A 23,599-nucleotide genomic window follows, 5' to 3' on the forward strand; every position below is an offset into this window, starting at 1 on the left:
AGGGGGGGGGTCCTTTTACTGCAGCATCCTATGTCCTGCTGCCAGTCCGCCTGCCCCCTCCGGCATCAACAATCCTTACTCCCTAGCCGTAGCGCAGGTGGAACAAAAGCTGCTACGGCCACCGGCATAGATGTGTATGAAAGCAGCTGCTGGTTGCTGTAGTTTGAGTGCATCTTCTACCCTGTAATGCGAAGTGTTGGGACTCCGGAGCTAAGAATATTGACTGGCTGCTGTGCGAGTCTCCAGGAGAGCCACTGCCAAAGGGAGGACAGCAGCTGAGCTGCGTCCAGGAAGAGAAGCATTTACCGCCCCTCCCCACTCGCAGTACCTCCGGGCCCCATCCGCGGCATCCCCACCACTCCGGTGGCTCCGGACCCCTCCCCCACCCGCAGCACCCCTGCATCCGCCCTACCTACGGCACCCCCACAAAAGCTTCTCCCCCACCCATGGTGGCTCCGGACCTCCTCCCCCACCCGCAGTACTCATGCATCCTCCCCCACCTGCGGCACCCCCGGACCCGCTCCCCCTTCCACGTCTCCCCCGCTCCCGCCACTCCCCAACCACAGCACCCACTAGGTGATTCATCAGGCCCTACGTGCACTGTTCACGCCGTTGCAAGGGCCTACGACCCCTTAACCATCGCACGCCCTTTGTCGGTGCAATATTTACCCACTCACATAATTATGATTGGAGGTTATACTCCATATAATAAAAATATTGCATGCCGCAAGAGTTAAGGGGGCATAGCCCCTTACGACGGTGTGAAGAGCGCCTGTAGGGCGCGATTAATTACTTAGTACTTTGTATCTGTATATTGCCGAACTCCAAAGTACTTGTGTATGAGATGGCTGGTTCATACTTTAATCCACATTGGTCCCCCAGATAAAAGATAGAACTGTGTTATGTGACCTGCACTTCCTTGTATTTCCTTTGCTGTTTGAACAGTTGTTTGCTGAAATCATTTAAAACTTGCTTGCCAGCAAAAGCAGATTGACCTCCAAAACTTAGCTGGGTGCCTTGTTATATTTCCATGTAGAACTGTTGCATAATCTGATCACCTATGGATTCTTGTCTGAAGTCTACATCTGTGCACATTACAGAAATGTCATAGATTTATAATATATAAAGATGCACTTTGACAAGACTTGTAGTTTGCGATGTTTGGTGGTACTGCATCTCATCCAAAACTTTTGAAAAGTTTTAAAATATGGGCACATTCAATTGTTATGGGCATCTAAATATCTAGTCAAAATGGGTCTTTTTAGTTGCCCAAACAATTGTCACAATTCAGTCGTGCCCAAGCAGACCAAGTTTAGCTATTCCAAACTCCCTGCTTTTGGTGTCCAAACAGGAGTGCCCAGTTTCAACACATTTTTCTTCTTGCACCTCACAAAGCTGCAAGGAAAAAATGTGTCCTCTTCGGCTGATGGGCGCCCAAACGGCAGAACAATTGAATTGCTGCCGCTGGGTGCCCTCTAGTGGCGGCCGCGCAAAAAAACCCAAATACATTTGAATCGGCCCTATTTATTTGGGGTTATGGGTGCCTATTTTACCAATTAATTTGGTGCTTTATTACTTCTGCCGAGCCTAAAAGGACTGGGTTTAGCCGACTAAAATTCTGGCTGCAGCGTGAAAAGTCCCATTTGGATGCCCAAACGGGGATCCTATTTGCACACTTAAGCTCGCCATTTCATGAGGCAGAAAGCTAAAATGTTTGTCATGCTGGCCATGTATCAGACTAACTCTCATTCAACCATCCAGTTGGTCGGTTGGAGTGAAAATCTGGTAATGTATGGTTCAAATGACAATCGGCAATTTGCTCCAGGCTCACTTTGTGTAAATGTTCCCATTGGACAGGAATATATACAAACTAGAATATTTTAAGGGAGATTTCAATTGTTTTGCACTGCCGCAGCTTTCTTCTAAAGTGACTAGGAGCTATTTACTGGTTTTAGCCACGGACATCCATTACTTTTTGTTTGCACCCTCTTCAGGAGGCTGCAAGCAGAGATGTGCCCACAAGCAGCATACCCACCTGAATTGAGCAACCATTGAATTGCTTTATCGAGCTCTCTGTTAGTGGGCCCTCACCGAAGAATTGAATTCCCCCATTTTGAGTTTACTTTGAATGTATAGTTTTAGTGCTTAAACACTGCTGTATGATTATTTTTATTATATAGGTGGCAATTTGGTAAATAGAAAGGCAGCTCCCAGCGCATTCCTTTTACTATAATGTCATGTATAACGAGTGTACATAGTGCCTTGTGAAGGGTGTTATAAGTTATACCAGGCAGACGGGATGCTGGCTATCAATATCCCGACAGCGGCATCCTGGCAGCCAAACTGCGAGCAGCGGGGCAAGCATGAAGAGTCCCCTTGCAGGCTTGCTGTGCTCGTCACATGATCTATTCCTGCTCTATGGGTGTCGTGGAGACCCACGAGTTGGAATAGTCCTGTTGCACCAGGATTCCGGTTGGCAGCTTTGTCAGCTGTCTGGTTTCTGGTATCTGTATACTGGACGCCCGGTTCCTGACAGCCTGCATTTTAACTACATCCCTCTTGTGAACTATATATGTACCTTGCCCATGTAAGAGTACACACTCTGGTAATAGCTAGCCTTGGCTTCTGAGGCAATCTGCATAATGTGATATGCCGTCTCCTAGGCAGGTTTCCTCCCTGTGTCACTGCTTGTCAGCACTTTGAGGCAGAGTAGCTTTATGACGGAAGCCAGCCTAATAGTAACTGTGTACTGGCCTGATAATATTTGATACACTTGTCTGGTATGTGTGGACTTCACTGGCATGGTGACAGTGCTATTTACCAACCCCTCCTACCCCAAATAAGTGCCATGTATTGTTTATACTAGTCTAGGGCAACTAGACTGACCTGTTCGTTAGTGTTCATTTGTCTTTTGAGCAGCAATTGTATGAGCGGAGTGTATGTGCTAACTACAGTACAAACTATTGTGGGGGGGTTTCCTTCCTAGTGTGTTTGCATATTGTACTTATATGAGAAACAATATTCTTTACAACTTCTCTATCCAACATGTTCATCCTGTGGTTACATTTACTATGCTGCACTTTACAAAGCTGCCATGTTTTCTGCAGTTTTAGACCCAGATTTAAATTTCAGGTTAGTCCATTCAAACCTGTATTTCATGTCATTGAATTCCAGCTGTCAAAGCCACTGACTACATGGTGACTTTAAACAATGGCTTTTTAGTAAATGTAACACTCAGTCCAGAAATACTTTTTAAATATTGAGGTAAATTTCAACCTAATAGGTGAAACAGAGTACACGTCGTTCTAGTGTGTACCCAATCTGTTATAGAAGTAACTATTAAGGAGGTGAAGGTACAGCACCAATGAGAAATATGCAAAAACAAAACCTAAAATGTTGTATACAGTGTTCCAACAGGTATGTTTTTTTTTTATTAGGTGGCGTCTAAAGGAGCTGGTTTGAATCCCAATGCAAAAGTATGGCAGGAAATCCCACAAGGAAACACTGACGTTTCTCAGGCAGTCAATGGCACAGAAGAGTCTTGGGATGAGGCAGCTGCCACAACAGAAGCCCACATAGAAGGTTAGTTTGACAAGCCTGATCTTGCTCGTGCTAGCTACAGTTTTTCATGTTTGTTTTGCCAGGCTACTTAAAGGAATACCATGCATGAAATATTGGCTTGTACAGATCCAACCATTTTGCACTTGGTTCCAGTGACCAGATCACACAAGCACCTGTAAAGGTGTGTACACACGGTGAGATAAATCTGTAAGATTTTGACTTTATAGTCAAAATCTTATGAAAATTTAGTGCATATCTCAAGGTGTTAGGCAACTTGCGATAAAGATTCGATCCCAATGGGGTCGATTCAATTCGGCAACTTATGAATAGCGCCGGGAATTAGCTCCCGACGCTATTCAATTCAGCTCCAGTTAAGTCGGCGATGGCCCGTTCTCGCCGACTAAACAGGTTGAATTGTCGGGAGAACGGGCATTCTCCGACTTAACTCCCCGGCGCGAGGCTGATTCTTGACAGAATCGGCCTCGCGCCGGCCGCGAGGCAGCACTGTTGTCGGGTTTCTTCTCTCATCCCCCGGGGATGAGAGAAGAATTCCCGACAATTGCGGGTAACTAGCAGCTGAATTGATTAGCGTCGGGAGCTAATTCCCGGCGCTATTCATAAGTTGCCGAATTGAATCGACCCCAATGTGCGCGCTCCTGTGGGGTTGGTATTGTAAGGCTAGATAGACTGCAGGCAAGTCAATCTTGACTATCTAGTACAAAGTAAAGTCAAGATTGGCACTTAGTCAAAATTGTACATAGACAAAATCTCAAGCACAGATAGTCAAAATCTGTACTATCTGGGCTCTGGGGGAGTTCAAGGGAAATTGCATAGTCAAGGATCTCGCTGTGTGTGCACATTAGTCTGGTCAGCAGACGGTTGTATACACTGTCAGCTGCAGGCCAGACGTTGGGTAGTCTCAAATATGCTGACTTGCTGTATTATGAGGTTTATTTTGCGATGCTGCTATCATGCCAGAGCAGCAGTGGCCAGGCTTTGTGATCTGAGATCTACTTGTTTACGTGCTTAGCGGTGATCTACCAGCGTCAATTGGCCTGATTCAGAGCTGTGCCAATGTTTACGCAGATAAGCACTTTTCTCTGACGTCCTAGTGGATGCTGGGAACTCCGTAAGGACCATGGGGAATAGCGGCTCCGCAGGAGACAGGGCACATCTAAAGAAAGCTTTAGGATCACCTGGTGTGCACTGGCTCCTCCCCCTATGACCCTCCTCCAAGCCTCAGTTAGATTTTCTGTGCCCGACGAGAAGGGTGCACACTAGGGGCTCTCCTGAGCTCTTTGTGAAAGTTTTAGTTTAGGTTTATTATTTTCAGTGAGACCTGCTGGCAACAGGCTCACTGCATCGAGGGACTAAGGGGAGAAGAAGCGAACTCACCTGCGTGCAGAGTGGATTGGGCTTCTTAGGCTACTGGACATTAGCTCCAGAGGGACGATCACAGGTTCAGCCTGGATGGGTCACCGGAGCCGCGCCGCCGGCCCCCTTACAGAGCCAGAAGAGCGAAGAGGTCCGGAAAAATCGGCGGCAGAAGACTTTCCTGTCTTCAGATAAAGGTAGGCGCACAGCACCGCAGCTGTGCGCCATTGCTCTCAGCACACTTCACACTCCGGTCACTGAGGGTGCAGGGCGCTGGGGGGGCAGCGCCCTGAGACGCAATAAATCGATAGAAAACCTTTTATGGCTAAAATAAATGCATCACATATAACTCCTGGGCTATATGGATGCATTTAACCCCTGCCAAAACATACAAGAAAACGGATGATAAGGACGCCGAGAAAGGGGCGGAGCCTATCTCCTCAGCACACTGGCGCCATTTTCCCTCACAGCTCAGTTGGAGGGAAGCTCCCTGGCTCTCCCCTGCAGTCACTACACTACAGAAAGGGGTTAAAAAAGAGAGGGGGGCACAAATTAGGCGCAGTATAAACAATACAGCAGCTATAAAGGGAAAAACACTTATATAAGGTTATCCCTGTGTATATATATATATATATATATAGCGCTCTGGTGTGTGCTGGCAAACTCTCCCTCTGTCTCCCCAAAGGGCTAGTGGGGTCCTGTCCTCTATCAGAGCATTCCCTGTGTGTGTGCTGTGTGTCGGTACGTTTGTGTCGACATGTATGAGGAGAAAAATGATGAGGAGACGGAGTAGAGTGGCTGTAATAGTGTTGTCACCCCCTGGGGGGTCGACACCTGAGTGGATGTACTGTTGAAATTGCGTGACAGTGTCAGCTTTGTATAAAAGACAGTGGTTGACATGAGACAGCCGGCTACTCAGCTTGTGCATGTCCAGACGTCTCATACAGGGGCTCTAAAGCGCCCGTTACCTCAGATACAGACGCCGACACGGATACTGACTCCTGTGTCGACGGTGAAGAGACAACCGTGATTTCCAATAGGGCCACACATTGCATGATTGAGGCAATGGAAAAAGTTTACACTCTTCTGATAATATAAATACCACCAAAAAAAGGGGTATTATGTTTGGTGAGGAAAAACTTCCTGTAGTTTTCCTGAATCTGAGAAATAAAATGAGGTGTGTGATGATGCGTGGGTTTCCCCCCGATAACAATTGATAATTTCTAAAAAGTTATTGGCAATATACCTTTTCCCGCCAGAGGTTAGGGTGCGTTGGGAAACACCCCCTAGGGGGGATAAGGCGCTCACACGCTTGTAAGAACAAGGGCTCTACCCTCTCTGGAGATGGCCGCCCTTAGGGATCCTGCTGATAGAAAGCAGGAGGGTGTCCTAAAATGTATTTACACACATACTGGTGTTATACTGCGACCAGCAATCGCCTCAGCCTGGATGTGCAGTGCTGGGTTGGCGTGGTCGGATTCCCTGACTGGAAATTTGATATCCTAGATAAGGACAGTATATTATTGCCTATAGAGCAATTAAAAGATGCATTTCTATATATGCATGATGCACAGCGGAATATTTGCCGACTGGCATCAAGTATAAGTGCGTTGTCCAATTATACCAGTAAAGTGGTCAGGTGATGCGGATTCCAAACGGCATTTGGAAGTATTGCCTTTAAAAAAAAAAAAAAAAAAAAAGGGAATGTACCCCAGGTCGCCTCTCAAAATAAGATGCTGTATTATCAGGCGCAGTCCTGGTTGGCAAGCGGACAAAAGGGTTCCTCTTTTCTGCTCGTGACAGAGGGAGAGGAAAATGGCTGCAGAGATCAGCCAGTTCCCAGGAACAGAAACCCTTTTCCGCCTCTGCCAAGCTCTCAGTATGACGCTAGGGCTTTACAAGTTCAGGCACGGTGGGGGCCCGTTCTCAATGAATTTCAGTGCGCAGTGGGCTCACTCGCAAGTAGACCCCTGGATCCTTCAGGTAATATTTCAGGGGTACAAATTGGAATTCGAGACGTATTCCCCTCGCCGTTTCCAAAAGTCTGTTTTACCGACGTCTCCCGCTGACAGGGAGGCAGTTTTGGAAGCCATTCACAAGCTGTATTCCCAGCAGGTGATAATTAAGGTACCCCTCCTGCAACAGGGAACGGGGTATTATTCCACAGTATTGTGGTACCGAAGCCAGACGGCTCGGTGAGACCGATTTTAAAATCTAAAATCTTTGAACACTTACATACAGAGGTTCAAATTCAAAATTGAGTCACTCAGAGCAGTGATTGCAAACCTGGAAGAAGGGGACTACATGATGTCTCGGGACATCAAGGATGCTTACCTTCATGTCAAAATTTACCCTTCTCACCAAGGGTATCTCAGGTTATGGTACAGAACTGTCACTATCAGTTCAGACGCTGCCGTAGGGATGGTCCACGGCACCCCGGGTCTTTACTGAAGTAATGACCGTAATGATGATATTCCTTCGAAGGAAGGGAATTTTAGTTATCCTTTACTTGGACGATTCCCTGATAAGGGTGAGATCCAGGGAACAGTTGGAGATCGGTGTAGCACTACCTCAGGTAGTGTTGCGGCAGCACGATTGGATTCTCAATATTCCAAAATCGCAGCTGGTTCCGACGACTTGTCTTCTGTTCCTAGGGATGATCCTGGACACAGTCCAGAAAGAAGGTGTTTCTCCCGGAGGAGAAAGCCAGGGAGTTATCCGAGCTAGTCAGGAACCTCCTAAAACCGAACCAAGTCTCAGTGCATCAATGCACAAGGGTTCTGGGTAAAAATGGTGGCTTCCTACGAAGCAATCCCATTCGGCAGATTCCACGCAAGACTTTCCAGTGGAACCTACTGGACAAATGGTCCGGGTCGCATCTTCAGATGCTTCAGCGGATAACCCTGTCACCAGGGACAATGGGTATCCCTCCTGTGGTGGTTGCAGAGTGCTCATCTTCTAGAGGGCCGCAGATTCGGCATGCGGGACTGGGTCCTGGTGGCCACGGATGCCAGCCTGCGAGGCTGGGGAGCAGTCACACAGGGAAGGAATATCCAGGGCTTATGGTCAAGCCTGGAGACATCACTTCACATAAATGTCCTGAAGCTAAGGGCCATTTACAATGCTCTAAGCTTAGCAAGACCTCTGCTTCAAGGTCAGCCGGTGTTGATCCAGTCGGACAACATTACGGCAGTCACCCACGTAAACAGACAGGGTGCCACAAGAAGCAGGAGGGCAATGGCAGAAGCTGCAAGGATTCTTCGCGGGGCGAAAAACCATGTGATAGCACTGTCAGCAGTTTTCATTCCGGGAGTGGACAACTGGGAAGCAGTTTTCCTCAGCACGACCTCCACCCGGGAGAGTAAGGACTTCACCCAGAAGTCTTCCACATGATTATAAACCGTTGGGAAAAACTCGACAGGTATTGCGCCACGTCAAGGGACCCTCAGGCAATAGCTGTAGATGCTCTGGTAACACCGTGGGTGTACCAATCAGTGTATGGGTTCCCTCCTCTGCCTCTCATACCCAAGGTACTGAGATTGATAAGATGGAGAGGAGTAAGCACTATATTAGTGGCTCCGGATTGGCCAAGAAGGAATTGGTAACCGGAACTTCAAGAGATGCTCACGGAGGATCCGTAGCCTCTACCTCTAAGAAGGGTCCTGCTCCAGCAAGGACCTTGTCTGTTCCAAGACTTACCGCGGCTGCGTTGACGGCATGGCGGTTGAACGCCGGATCCTGAAGGAAAAAGGCATTCCGGATGAAGTCTTCCCTATCCTGATCAAAGCCAGGAAGGATGTAACCGCAAAACATTATCACCGCATTTGGCGAAAATATGTTGCGTGGTGCGAGGCCAGTAAGGCTCGACAGAGGAAATTCAACTGGGTCGATTCCTACATTTCCTGCAAACAGGAGTATCTATGGGCCTGAAATTGGGGTCCATTAAGGTTCAAATTTCGGCTCTGTCAATTTTCTTCCAAAAAAGAACTAGCTTCAGTCCCTGAAGTTCAGACATTTGTAAAAGGGGTACTGCATATACAGCCTCCTTTTGTGCCTTTAGTGGCACTTTTGGGATCTCCAGGTGGTTTTTGGGTTCCAAAAGTCACATTGGTTTGACACACTTAAATCTGTGGAGTTAAAATATCTCACAGAAAAAGTGGTCATGCTGTTGGCTCTGGCCTGGGCCAGGCGCGTGTCAGAATTGGTGGCTTTATCCTGTAAAAGCCCTTATCTGATTTTCCATTCGGACAGGGCGGAATTGAGGACTCGTCCTCAGTTTCTCCCTAGGGTGGTTTCAGCGTTCACCTGAACCAAACCTATTGTGGTGCCTGCGGCTACTAGGGACTTGGAGGACTCCAAGTTGCTAGACGTTGTCAGGACCCGGAAAATATGTTTCCAGGACGGCTGGAGTCAGGAAATCTGACTCGCTGTTTATCCTCTATGCACCCAACTAGCTGGGTGCTCCTGCTTTTAAGCAGACTATTGCTCGTTGGATTTGTAGTACAATTCAGCTTGCACATTCTGTGGCAGGCCTGCCACAGCCAAAAATCTGTAAATGCCCACTCCACAAGGAAGGTGGGCTCATCTTGGGCAGCTGCCCGAGGGGTCTCGGCTTTACAACTTTGCCGAGCAGTTACTTGGTCAGGAGCAAATACGTTTGTAAAATTCTTCAAATTTGATACCCTGGCTGAGGAGGACCGGGAGTTCTCTCATTGGGGCTGCAGAGTCATCCGCACTCTCCCGCCCGTTTGGGAGCTTTGGTATAATCCCCATGGTCCTTACGGAGTTCCCAGCATCCACTAGGACGTCAGAGAAAATAAGAATTTACTTAGCGATAATTCTATTTCTCGTAGTCCGTAGTGGATGCTGGGCGCCCATCCCAAGTGCGGATTGTCTGCAATACTGGTACATAATTATTGTTACCAAAAAATTCGGGTTATTGTTGTAGTGAGCCATCTTTTCGAGAGGCTTCTCTATTATCATGCTGTTAACTGGGTTCAGATCACAAGTTGTACAGTGTGATTGGTGTGGCTGGTATGAGTCTTACCCGGGATTCAAAATCCTTCCTTATTGTGTACGCTCGTCCGGGCACAGTATCCTAACTGAGGCTTGGAGGAGGGTCATAGGGGGAGGAGCCAGTGCACACCAGGTGATCCTAAAGCTTTCTTTAGATGTGCCCTGTCTCCTGCGGAGCCGCTATTCCCCATGGTCCTTACGGAGTTCCCAGCATCCACTACGGACTACGAGAAATAGAATTATCGGTAAGTAAATTCTTATTTTCTCTGACGTCCTAGTGGATGCTGGGAACTCCGTAAGGACCATGGGGAATAGCGGCTCCGCAGGAGACTGGGCACAAAAGTAAAAGCTTTCTGGCTAGCTGGTGTGCACTGGCTCCTCCCCCTATGACCCTCCTCCAAGCCTCAGTTAGATTTTTGTGCCCGGCCGAGAAGGGTGCAATCTAGGTAGCTCTCCAGAGCTGCTTAGAGTAAAAGTTTTAAATAGGTTTTTTATTTTCAGTGAGACCTGCTGGCAACAGGCTCACTGCATCGTGGGACTAAGGGGAGAAGAAGCGAACTCACCTGAATGCAGAGTGGATTGGGCTTCTTGGCTACTGGACATTAGCTCCAGAGGGACGATCACAGGTTCAGCCTGGATGGGTCCCGGAGCCGCGCCGCCGGCCCCCTTACAGAGCCAGAAGAGCAAAGAGGTCCGGAAAAATCGACGGCAGAAGACGTTCCTGTCTTCATTGCTCTCAGCACACTTCACACTCCGGTCACTGAGGGTGCAGGGCGCTGGGGGGGAGCGCCCTGAGACGCAATAAAACATGTTTTAAACCTTATATGGCTAAAGAAATGCATCACATATAGCTCCTGGGCTATATGGATGCATTTAACCCCTGCCAGTTTTCCTAAAAAAAGCGGGAGAAAAGGCCGCCGTGAAGGGGGCGGAGCCTATCTCCTCAGCACACAAGCGCCATTTTCCCTCACAGCTCCGCTGGAAGGACGGCTCCCTGTCTCTCCCCTGCAGTCCTGCTACAGAATCAGGGTAAAACAAGAGAGGGGGGGCACTAATTGGCAGTAAATACATATACAGCAGCTATATCAGGGAAAAACACTTATATAAGGTTATCCCCATATATATATATATAGCGCTCTGGTGTGTGCTGGCAAACTCTCCCTCTGTCTCCCCAAAGGGCTAGTGGGGTCCTGTCCTCTATCAGAGCATTCCCTGTGTGTGTGCTGTGTGTCGGTACGTGTGTGTCGACATGTATGAGGAGGAAAATGTGGAGGCGGGGCAATTGCCTGTAATAGTGATGTCACCCCCTAGGGAGTCGACACCTGACTGGATGGTAGTATGGAAGGAATTACGTGACAGTGTCAGCACTTTGCAAAAAACTGTTGACGACATGAGACAGCCAGCAAATCAGTTAGTGCCTGTCCAGGCGTCTCAAACACCATCAGGGGCTCTAAAGCGCCCGTTACCTCAGATGGTCGACACAGACCCAGACACGGATACTGACTCCAGTGTTGACGGTGACGAGACAAACGTAATGTCCAGTAGGGCCACACGTTACATGATCACGGCAATGAAGGAGGCTTTGAACATTTCTGATACTACAAGTACCACAAAAAGGGGTATTATGTGGGGTGTGAAAAAACTACCCATAGTTTTTCCTGAATCAGATGAATTAAATGAGGTGTGTGACAAAGCGTGGGTTTCCCCCGATAAAAAACTGCTGATTTCTAATTATTGGCATTATACCCTTTCCCGCCAGAGGTTTGGGCGCGTTGGGAAACACCCCCTAGGGTAGATAAGGCGCTCACACGCTTATCAAAACAAGTGGCGTTACCGTCTCCTGATACGGCCGCCCTCAAGGAACCAGCTGATAGAAAGCTGGAAAATATCCTAAAAGGTATATACACACATACTGGTGTTATACTACGACCAGCAATCGCCTCAGCCTGGATGTGCAGCGCTGGAGTGGCTTGGTCGGATTCCCTGAATGAAAATATTGATACCCTGGATAGGGACAGTATATTATTGACTATAGAGCATTTAAAGGATGCATTACTATATATGCGAGATGCACAGAGGGATATTTGCACCCTGGCATCAAGAGTAAGTGCGTTGTCCATTTCTGCCAGAAGAAGTTTATGGACACGACAGTGGTCAGGTGATGCGGATTCCAAACGGCATATGGAAGTTTTGCCATATAAAGGGGAGGAGTTATTTGGGGTCGGTCTGTCAGACCTGGTGGCCACGGCGACGGCTGGGAAATCCACCTTTTTACCCCAGGTCACCTCTCAGCAGAAAAAGACACCGTCTTTTCAAACTCAGTCCTTTCGTCCCCATAAGGGCAAGCGGGCAAAAGGCCACTCATTTCTGCCCCGGGGCAGAGGAAGGGGAAAAAGACTGCAACAGGCAGCCTCTTCCCAGGATCAGAAGCCCTCCCCCGCTTCTGCCAAGTCCTCAGCATGACGCTGGGGCTTTACAAGCGGACTCGGGCACGGTGGGGGCCCGTCTCAAAAATTTCAACGCGCAGTGGGCTCTCTCGCAAGTGGACCCCTGGATCCTGCAGATAGTATCGCAGGGGTACAAATTGGAATTCGAGACGTCTCCCCCTCGCCGGTTCCTGAAGTCTGCTCTACCAACGTCTCCCTCCGACAGGGAGGCAGTATTGGAAGCTATTCACAAGCTGTATTCCCAGCAGGTGATAATCAAGGTACCCCTCCTACAACAGGGAAAGGGGTATTATTCCACGCTGTTTGTGGTACCGAAGCCGGACGGCTCGGTGAGACCGATTTTAAATCTGAAATCATTGAACACTTACATAAAAAGGTTCAAATTCAAGATGGAATCACTCAGAGCAGTGATAGCGAACCTGGAAGAAGGGGACTATATGGTGTCTCTGGACATCAAAGATGCCTATCTCCATGTCCCAATCTACCCTTCTCACCAAGGGTACCTCAGGTTTGTGGTACAGAACTGTCATCCGTTTCAGACGCTGCCGTTTGGATTGTCCACGGCACCACGGGTCTTTACCAAGGTAATGGCCGAAATGATGATTCTTCTTTGAAGAAAAGGCGTCTTAATTATCCCTTACTTGGACGATCTCCTGATGAGGGCAAGATCCAGGGAACAGTTAGAGGTCGGAGTAGCACTATCTCAGGTGGTGCTACGTCAGCACGGGTGGATTCTAAATATTCCAAAATCGCAGCTGATTCCAACAACACGTCTACTGTTCCTAGGGATGATTCTGGACACAGTCCAGAAAAAGGTGTTTCTCCCGGAGGAGAAGGCCAGGGAGTTATCCGAGCTAGTCAGGAACCTCCTGAAACCAGGACAAGTGTCAGTGCATCAATGCACAAGGGTCCTGGGAAAAATGGTGGCTTCTTACGAAGCAATTCCATTCGGAAGATTCCATGCAAGGACTTTTCAGTGGGATCTGCTGGACAAATGGTCCGGATCGCATCTTCAGATGCATCAGCGGATAACCCTATCTCCAAGGACAAGGGTGTCTCTCCTGTGGTGGTTGCAGAGGGCTCATCTTCTAGAGGGCCGCAGATTCGGCATTCAGGACTGGATTCTGGTGACCACGGATGCCAGCCTGAGAGGCTGGGGAGCAGTCACACAGGGAAGAAATTTCCAGGGCTTGTGGTCAAGCATGGAAACGTCTCTTCACATAAATATCCTGGAACTAAGGGCAATTTACAATGCCCTAAGCCAAGCAAGGCCTCTGCTTCAGGGTCAGTCGGTATTGATCCAATCGGACAACATCACGGCAGTCGCCCACGTAAACAGACAGGGCGGCACAAGAAGCAGGAGGGCAATGGCAGAAGCTGCAAGGATTCTTCGCTGGGTGGAAAATCATGTGATAGCACTGTCAGCAGTGTTCATTCCGGGAGTGGACAACTGGGAAGCAGACTTCCTCAGCAGACACGACCTCCACCCGGGAGAGTGGGGACTTCATCCAGAAGTCTTCCACGTGATTGTAAACCGTTGGGAAAAACAAAAGGTGGACATGATGGCGTCCCGCCTCAACAAAAAACTAGACAGGTATTGCGCCAGGTCAAGGGACCCTCAGGCAATAGCTGTGGACGCTCTGGTAACACCGTGAGTGTACCAGTCAGTGTATGTGTTCCCTCCTCTGCCTCTCATACCCAAGGTATTGAGAATTATAAGACGGAGAGGAGTAAGAACTATACTCGTGGCTCCGGATTGGCCAAGAAGGACTTGGTACCCGGAACTTCAAGAGATGCTCACGGAGGACCCGTGGCCTCTACCTCTAAGGAAGGACCTGCTCCAGCAGGGACCTTGTCTGTTCCAAGACTTACCGCGGCTGCGTTTGACGGCATGGAGGTTGAACGCCGGATCCTGAAGGAAAAAGGCATTCCAGATGAAGTCATCCCTACCCTGGTCAAGGCCAGGAAGGATGTAACCGCAAAACATTATCACCGCATTTGGCGAAAATATGTTGCGTGGTGTGAGGCCAAGAAGGCCCCTACAGAGGAATTTCAACTGGGTCGTTTCCTGCATTTCCTGCAAACAGGACTATCTATGGGCCTAAAATTAGGGTCCATTAAGGTTCAAATTTCGGCCCTGTCGATCTTCTTCCAAAAAGAACTGGCTTCAGTGCCTGAAGTTGAGACGTTTGTCAAAGGGGTACTGCATATACTGCCTCCTTTTGTGCCTCCAGTGGCACCTTGGGATCTCAATATAGTGTTGAGCCTCCTAAAATCACATTGGTTTGAACCACTCACCACTGTGGAATTGAAATATCTCACATGGAAAGTGGTCATGCTGTTAGCCCTGGCTTCAGCCAGGCGTGTCTCAGAATTGGCGGCTTTGTCGTATAAAAGCCCTTACCTAATTTTTCATTCAGACAGGGCAGAACTGAGGACTCGCCCTCAATTTCTCCCTAAGGTGGTTTCAGCATTTCACATGAACCAGCCTATTGTGGTGCCTGCGGCTACTAGGGACTTGGAGGATTCCAAGTTGCTGGACGTAGTCAGTGCCCTGAAAATATGTTTCCAGGACGGCTGGAGTCAGAAAATCTGACTCGCTGTTTATCCTGTATGCACCCAACAAGCTGGGTGCTCCTGCTTCTAAGCAGACAATTGCTCATTGGATTTGTAGTACAATTCAGCTTGCACATTCTGTGGCAGGCCTGCCACAGCTAAAATCTGTAAAAGCCCACTCCACAAGGAAAGTGGGCTCATCTTGGGCGGCTGCCCGAGGGGTCTCGGCTTTACAACTTTGCCGAACAGCTACTTGGTCAGGGGCAAACACGTTTGCTAAATTCTACAAATACCCTGGCTGAGGAGGACCTGGAGTTCTCTCATTCGGTGCTGCAGAGTCATCCGCACTCTCCCGCCCGTTTGGGAGCTTTGGTATAATCCCCATGGTCCTTACGGAGTTCCCAGCATCCACTAGGACGTCAGAGAAAATAAGAATTTACTTACCGATAATTCTATTTCTCATAGTCCGTAGTGGATGCTGGGCGCCCATCCCAAGTGCGGATTGTCTGCAATACTTGTATATAGTTATTGTTACAAAAATCGGGTTGTTTATTGTTGTGAGCCATCTTTTCAGAGGCTCCTACGTTTATCATACTGTTAACTGGGTTCAGATCACAAGTTGTACGGTGTGATTGGTGTGGCTGGTATGAGTCTTACCCGGGATTCAAGATCCTTCCTTATTATGTACGCTCGTCCGGGCACAGTATCCTAACTGAGGCTTGGAGGAGGGTCATAGGGGGAGGAGCCAGTGCACACCAGCTAGTCAGAAAGCTTTTACTTTTGTGCCCAGTCTCCTGCGGAGCCGCTATTCCCCATGGTCCTTACGGAGTTCCCAGCATCCACTACGGACTATGAGAAATAGAATTATCGGTAAGTAAATTCTTATTTTATTTTTTTTAAATCTCTGAAAAACCCTTATAGCACACGCAAGAACCTGGTTGCGTACTGGATTGCTGGCTCACAGGCAGTATGCTTCGCACAAGCGCACTGATTTTTTCCCCACAGCTCTCACACACACAGATGACGAATATTAAACAAGAAAGACAAGCGTAAAAAAGAAATAAATCCAGCAACTTTGAGGCATACAGTTTCCACAAATCTGTAACCTTTTACGTTCCCCACTATACATTAACTTGTAATCAATTGTAATTATCTCCACTGTATAAAGAATACAAGTGGTTGATTTATTTAAAAAAAATAAACCTGTCAGTCGCTCAATTTCAGTGTGCGGCAGCGCGTGGCATGTGACTGCAGCAGGAAGTGCATGTAGCCCCAGCAGCGTCATTCAGTAACCATTGTACCGCACATACACCACAGTCACAACCCACACCCTACCTCGGTGAGCAGCTCTAGCACTTGCAGAGAGTTTGCTGTTGTCAGCGGGGGATGTGCTTGATGATGATTACAGCAACTCCCCATGACACTCGGCACGCTATACGGTGCCAGGCACACAGACCGCAGCGGCAGGCTATTCACAGTGCACAGGTGATGAAATAACATCACCCGCGTGCTGCAGTACTGGGAGCTGGGCTTCAGAAGCAGTTTCATATTTATTTTAGTTCAGTCGGTCAGTCTCTTACGTCCTAGAGGATGCTGGGGTCCACATTAGTACTATGGGGTATAGACTGGTCCACTAGGAGCCACTGGCACTTTAAGAGTTTAATAGTGTGGGCTGGCTCCTCCCTCTATGCCCCTCCTACCAGACTCGGTTTAGAATTTGTGTCCGGCGGAGCCGGTCAAAGCTCCATAGGAGTATTTTTCTAGTTTGATTTTTTTCATTAGAGTTTAGGCACAGGGAGGCAACAGCCTCCCTGCTTCGTGGGACTTAGGGGGGCAGTAGTGTCCAACCCTGAGAGGTTAATGGCCACTATCTCCGTTGACAGGAGACTGAGCTCCTGAGGGTGATGATTGTTAGCCACCCGAGGCGACCGCTCACTCCCACCGCATGCCAACCCCGTAACAGAGCCAGAAGATTCCGCTGGCGAGTGAGTCAAATGGCGGCAACAGGGTAGGAGCGCAGTACTAAATGCGCTCCGGAGACCTCAGCGGTACACAGGGTGGAGCTATGAGGGGCGCCCTGAGCCAGCGCAGATACCCTGCACTGGTCACTCGAAGCTATCCGGGACCTCTGTAACGCTGCTAGCAAAATCCTTAGGCCAGTATAATCTTTAGAAAATGCAGGAAGAGGCACCATTTCCAGGGGGTGGAGCTTCTCAGAGCGGACCCAGCAGCGTTCAGCGCCATTTTCTCCCTGCAGATACAGCACCAGAGATGCTGAAAGGAAGTGCTGTCCCTCCACACGACTCCAGCTAACCTGTGCGGTACCAGGGGGTTGTAGAAGGGGGGGAAGGCTGCATATTATCTGTGTAGTCTATTAAGGTACACAGTCAGCGCTAGGTTAGTAATACTACCTAATTGAGCGCGCTGTGTGCTGGCTCCAAGGTCTGTTTCTCTGAAGGTACTTGGGGAGGAACGACACTGACATTTTCCTGTGTGATTGTGGTGTATGTTTTCTCACATAGCCATGTCCAGGGACTCTGTGTCTTATGCTGCAGAGGACGTTTCATCCCCAGAGAAATCCATTCCATGCACTCAGGAATGTAATGTATTGTCTCAGATTCCCATTACTGAGCCAGAATGGCTGACGTCTATTAAGGGAATTATCTCTCAGATCTCTACTAGGGTAGCTCATACTGAGACTGAAACTCAGGTTTTAAAGAATTCTATGGCTGTTTGGTCAGGTTCTGTTCATATTCCTTCTAAACCCCCTAGCATATACCCGAAGAAACATGCACTTGCCCAGATTATGCAAGATGACACGGATACCGACTGACACAGCAGACAGTGAGGGGAGTGGCATCCCTGGCTAAGGGGGTGCAGCTCATGATTGAGGCCATTAGAGATTAGAGAATGAAATGCTTTATATGAAAAATCCTGGGGGGAAATTCCAGATCCCCAAAGGGTTCTGGTTGCTTTTCCCTTCCCTGAGGGGGATAGAAAAAGATGGGAAAATCCACCCATAGTTGACGCATCTGTCAAAAAAGGTGGTTTTACCTGTCCCTGGATCTACCGCGTTAAAAGAACTTGCTGATCGTAAGATTGACACTACGCTCAAATCCATTTACACTGCTTCAGGGGTGGCGTTAAAGCCTACTATTGCCTGTGCATGGACCTCAAAAGCTATAGTAAAGTGGTCAGGCACGTTACTAGAGGACATAGATTCAATGGATAGAGGTGACATTGAACTGTTTTTACGTAACATACAGGATTCTGCGGGATTCGTGGTGGAATCCATGAAGGACCTGGGTACGCTGAATGCAAGGATATCTTCCATGTCGGTTCTCAGCTCGCAGGGGACTGGCTACACCAATGGTTTGCAGACGCGGAATCCAGGAGAAGTGTGGAGAACCTACCCTACACAGGTCAGGCTTTATTTGGGGAAGTTTTGGATGCGTGGATTTCCACTGCAACCGCGGGTAAGTCACCTTTCCTTCCCTCTGCTATGCCTTCTACGAAGAAACCCTTTTCTTCATCTGCATCGCAGTCATTTCGTACCGCTAAGACAAAGTCCAAGCCTCCTACCACCACCTTTAGAGGTGGGCGTGCAAAATCAAAAAAGCCTGCACATGCAGGCTCCCAGGATCAGAAGCCTGCTTCTGGTTCCTCAAAAGCATCAGCATGACTCTGGACTGCACAGCCTGGAGGACTGACTGGTGGGTGCGAGGCTGACGTTTCAGCGACGTCTTGGTGTAGTCCGGCCTGGATCCCTGGGTACAGGATATTGTGTCCCAGAGGTACAGACTGGAATTTCAAGAACGCCCGCCTCACCAGTTCTTCAAATCAGGCTTGCCAGCTCTACTGACAGACAGGGCTATCCTACAGGAAGCCATCCAAAAACTGGAATAGTCAGAGGTCATTGTTCCAGTTCCACCTCATATGCAACACATGGGTTACTATTCAAACCTTTTCGTGGTACTGTAACCGGATGGTTCGGTCAGACCGATTTTGAACTTGAAAACATTAAACCCTTTTTCTGAGGGAGTTCAAGTTCAAAATGGAGTCTCTGAGAGCGGTGATCTCAGGTCTGCAGGAGTTTGTTATCCCTGGATATCAAGGATGTGTACCTCCACATCCCGATTTGGCCGCCGCACCATGCTTCTCTAAAATTTGCACTGTTAGACAGTCACTATAAGTTTCAGGCACTATCATTCGGTGACTCCACGGCCCCGAGGGTATTCACCAAGGTGATGGCAGAGATGATAGTTCTCCGCAGACAGGGACTCAACATAATTCCATATCTGGACGATCTGCTGATAAAAGCATTGACCAGTGAGACGACGTTGCAGTTCATTCCTCTCGCGACTTGTCTGCTCAGGGAACATGGTTGGATCCTGAACTTTCCAAAGTCACATTTGGAGCCGACTAGGAGATTCTTTCCTGGGGACGATCTTCGACGCAGAAGGTGTTTCTACCGGAGGAGAAAGCTTTGGTGATACAAACAATGGTCCGGGAAGTCCTGAAGCCAGCCCGGGTTTTGGTTCATCAGTGCATTCGCCTTCTGGGGAAGATGGTTGCCTCCTACGAGGCTCTACAATACGGAAGGTTTCATGCTCGATCCTTCCAGCTGGATCTCATATGCACCTGAGGATAAGTGTCACCGAAAGCAAGGATTTCACTCCTCTGGTGGCTGCAAATACCTCACCTTCTGGAGGGCCGCAGGTTCGGGATTCAGGACTGGATCCTTCTAACCACGGACGCAAGTCTCCGGGGATGGGGCGCAGTCACTCAACGTGAAACCTTCCAAGGAAGGTGGTGAAGTCTGGAATCCAGTCTTCCAATAAACATTCTGGAACTAAGAGCTGCGTACAACGGTCTTCTCCAAGCGGCACATTTTCTGCAAAATCGAGCCATTCAAGTACAGTCGGACAATGTAATGACGGTGGCCTACATAAACCGACAGGGCGGAACGAAGAGCAGAGCTGCAATGTCAGAGGTAACAATCATCATCTGTGCAGAAAGACACGCGCTGGCGCTGTCGGCAGTCTTCATTCCGGGAGTGGACAACTGGGAAGCGGACTTCCTCAACAGACACGATCTCCATCCAGGAGAGTGGAGCCTCCATCCAGAGGTGTTCACGGAGGTGACAAATATTTGGGGGGGTCCTCAAATAGACATGATGGCCTCCCGCCTCAACAAGAAGCTTCGGCGGTATTGTCCCAGGTCAAGAGACCCGCAAGCAATGGCGGCGGACGCCCTGGTGACTCCGTGGGTGTTCCAGTCGGTGTACGTGTTTCCTCCACTTAAACTCAATCCAAGGATTCTAAAGCTCATAAGAAGAACAAGAGTTCAGGCAATCCTCATTGCTCCAGACTGGCCAAGAAGGGCTTGGTGCGCGGATCTTCTGGGTCTACTGCTGGAAGATCCGAGTCCTCTTCGGGAGGACCTTCTACAACAGAGGCCGTTCACGTATCAAGACTTACCGCTGCTACGTTTGACAGCATGGAGGTTGAACGCCAGATATTGGCTCGGAAGGGCATTCCGAACAAGGTTATTACTACCCTGATACAGGCTAGGAAAGGAGTTACGTTCAAACATTACCATTGCATTTGGAAGAAGTATATATCTTGGTGTGAATCCAAGAGGTTTCCTACAGTGGAGTTTCAACTGGGACGTTTTCTCCTCTTTCTGCAAGCAGGTGTGGTTATGGACCTGGGGTTGGGATCCGTAAAGGTCCAGATTTCGGCCTTATCCATTTTCTTCCAGAAACAGCTGTCTTCCCTCCCTGAGGTTCAGACTTTTTTGAAAGGGGTTCTGCACATCCAGCCTCCCTTTGTGCTGCCTACGGCACCCTGGGATCTTAACGTGGTGTTGCGGTTCCTCCAATCGGATTGGTTCGATCCTCTACAGGAGGTTGAGGTTAAGTTTCTCACGTGGAAGGCTGTCACTCTGTTGGCCTTAGCTTCTGCTAGACGTGTGTCGGAGCTAGGGGCTTTGTCTTTTAAAAGCTCCTACTTGATCTTCCATGAAGATAGAGCTGAGCTCCGGACACGTCCGTTCCTTCCAAAGGTAGGCGGCTTTTCATATCAACCAACCTATTGTGTCAGTTTCTACTGACTCCTCAATTCCATCAAAGTCCTTAGATGATGTAAGGGCGCTTAAAATATGTGACGAGGACTACTCGTCACAGAAAATCGGACTCTGTTTGTCCTGTATGATCCCAAGAAACTTGGGTGTCCTGCTTCTAAGCAGACCATCTCTCGCTGGATCAGGTTCACTATCCAGCATGCGTATTCTACGGCAGGACTGCTGTGTCCGAAATCTGCTAAGGCCCACTCTACTCGTAAGGTGGGTTCTTCCTGGGCGGCTGCCCGGGGTGTCTCGGCTTTACAGCTTTGCCGAGCGGCTACTTGGTCTGGGTCGAACACATTTACGAAATTCTACAGGTTTGATACTTTGGCCTCTGAGGAGCCTCAGCGCTCTCCCTCCCGTTCTGTGAGCTTTGGTACATCCCCATGGTACTAATGTGGACCCCAGCATCCTCTAGGATGTAAGAAAATAGGATTTTAATTACCTACCGGTAAATCCTTTTCTCGTCGTCCGTAGGGGATGCTGGGCGCCCGCCCAGTGCTTCGTTATCCTGCAGTGGTTACTTGATTCAGTACTGCTTTGTTCTTAAGTACTGCGTTATTACTTGGTTCAGTAATGTTGTTCAGCTGTTGAGTTTTCAAGCTAGTTAGCTTGGTTTGCCTTGTTGGTGTAAATCTCGCCACTATCTGTGTAAAATCCTTCTCTCGAAGTTCAGTCTCCTCGGGCACAGTTTCTAGACGGAGTCTGGTAGAAGGGGCATAGAGGGAGGAGCCAGCCCACACTATTAAACTCTTAAAGTGCCAATGGCTCCTGGTGGACCAGTCTATACCCCAAGGTACTAATGTGGACCCCAGCATCTTCTAGGGACTACTAGAATTTTTTTTACCTGTAAGTAATTAAAATCCTATTTCTGCTGCGGGGTACACTTGGCTCCACAAGGATTAACATCGGGGTGTAGAGTAGGATCTTGATCCGAGGCACCAACAGGCTTAAAGCTTTTGACTGTTCCCAAGATACACAGCTCTGCCTACTGTATAACCCTGCCTCCATGCACAGGGAGCTCAGTTTGTAAGTTGGTGCCATTCAGTATGCAGGCACTTAACAGGAGGCTGCCTTAGGCAGCCTATTCAGAGCTTCATTTTACAGAAAGATTATTGTACAAGAAGACTACAGGGCTTCTGCAGGCAAAGTCTCATAGACTTCCCTGCGTGCAGCTCAATCACCTCCAGCGGCGCTGTATACTCCCACGCCCTGGTTGCCGGGTCACTGCAGCGGAGGATCCCGGCTTCTTGTAAAAGTGAGTCGCACCCGCCGCCGTCTTCCAGTTCGCGGGGTCGCAGACGGGGGGAGGTAAGGGGCTCCTGTGCCACACTTTACTGCGATCCAGCGCGGCCGTAGGAGGCGGACCGCGCGCGCTGACTGAATACTGGATAGCCGCTCCACTAGCCACCAGGGTCGACACATGGGCACAGGTCAGGGGGACTTTTTAATATAAACCTCCGTTTTTAAACTGCCCGCAAGCACCCGGTGGGGATGCCAACAGGGGAAGCAGGTTGGACCTGATGCTTCCCCCCCCCCTCACTCCCGGTCAGCAGCCATTACAGACAGAGCCTTGCTATTCCTGGGACTGCTAGGGCAAATCCTTCTCTGTGGAACCGCCTGATTGCCAGTGCTGTGCTTCCTACAGGACACTTAAGTATTCTACCTGTCACTGGGACAGTGTTAGTTAAGAGAGTGCATACATTCAGGGTGATGTGGTAAAAACGCCCTGTGATATACATCCAGTGCTTACTATGCATTGTTATATCTATTGTCACATATAGCCATACTGGATATTACTTTGTATTGCTAGTCCAGTGCAGTTTATGGTACATAATTTCTGCATGGTACGTTTGTGACTATATACGTGTGTGTGCATGTAGCTGCTGCGTGGTTGCCTTATTGTAGGGTATTTCACTAAGTGGGCTATTCCTATTTTGCTATACCTGATGGGGCCAAGTGTTTCAGGTTTTCCTTTGTTTAATATAGGATTGTATCACAAGATATATTGTCGGTGTATTTTTACTTGTGATTTATAGTCACCATATAATCTATATCTCTTGAACTCTTGGTCGGTGCTATCTTAGGCACCCTTTCTGAGAGTTCTTGCTAGGTATAGTGCTGCTACACTTTGTACTGGGTTGCTTATTATTGTGCACATAGTAATGTCTGCTACACGTGGAAACGACGTTGGGGCTTCTCCCACACTGCGTGGTAGTGAGGCCGCGAACGTAACGGAGGATAATATGGCAACTGAGAGTTCAGGTTCAGGGGGGGTTCCTTACCTCCCAGTGGGTCGGTAGCACCTGGGGCATCACAAGACCCACCTTGGGCTACATTTTCCACATTGCTAAACACGCTTGTGACTAAATTGACGCCTCTTGTGGGACCACCTGTGCCACTGCCACAGTTTATGGTCCCTGCTGTGAACCCGCCATTGGCGGATCAGCTTTCCACTCAGTTACAGCATTTGAACCGATCTATGACTAAATCTGTCACTCTCTCCTGCATAAGACTAA

General features: G+C 48.8%; 1 protein-coding gene across 3 annotated transcripts in view; it reads left to right on the forward strand.

The window, feature by feature from the left end:
* LARP4 (La ribonucleoprotein 4) overlaps positions 1–23,599 on the forward strand; it is a 158,259-nt gene that overhangs the window by 12,005 nt on the left and 122,655 nt on the right. For all 3 annotated transcript variants that reach the window (XM_063952251.1, XM_063952249.1, XM_063952250.1), the window contains exon 2: positions 3,438–3,582. Coding sequence is in view for 2 of the 3 variants with exons in the window: in XM_063952249.1 (XP_063808319.1) it covers positions 3,438–3,582 (145 nt within the window). In the remaining variant the exon portion in view is untranslated. The remainder of the gene's footprint in view (positions 1–3,437; positions 3,583–23,599) is intronic.

This window comes from Pseudophryne corroboree, chromosome 2 (genome assembly GCF_028390025.1).
Source record: "Pseudophryne corroboree isolate aPseCor3 chromosome 2, aPseCor3.hap2, whole genome shotgun sequence".
Lineage (NCBI taxonomy): Eukaryota > Metazoa > Chordata > Amphibia > Anura > Myobatrachidae > Pseudophryne > Pseudophryne corroboree.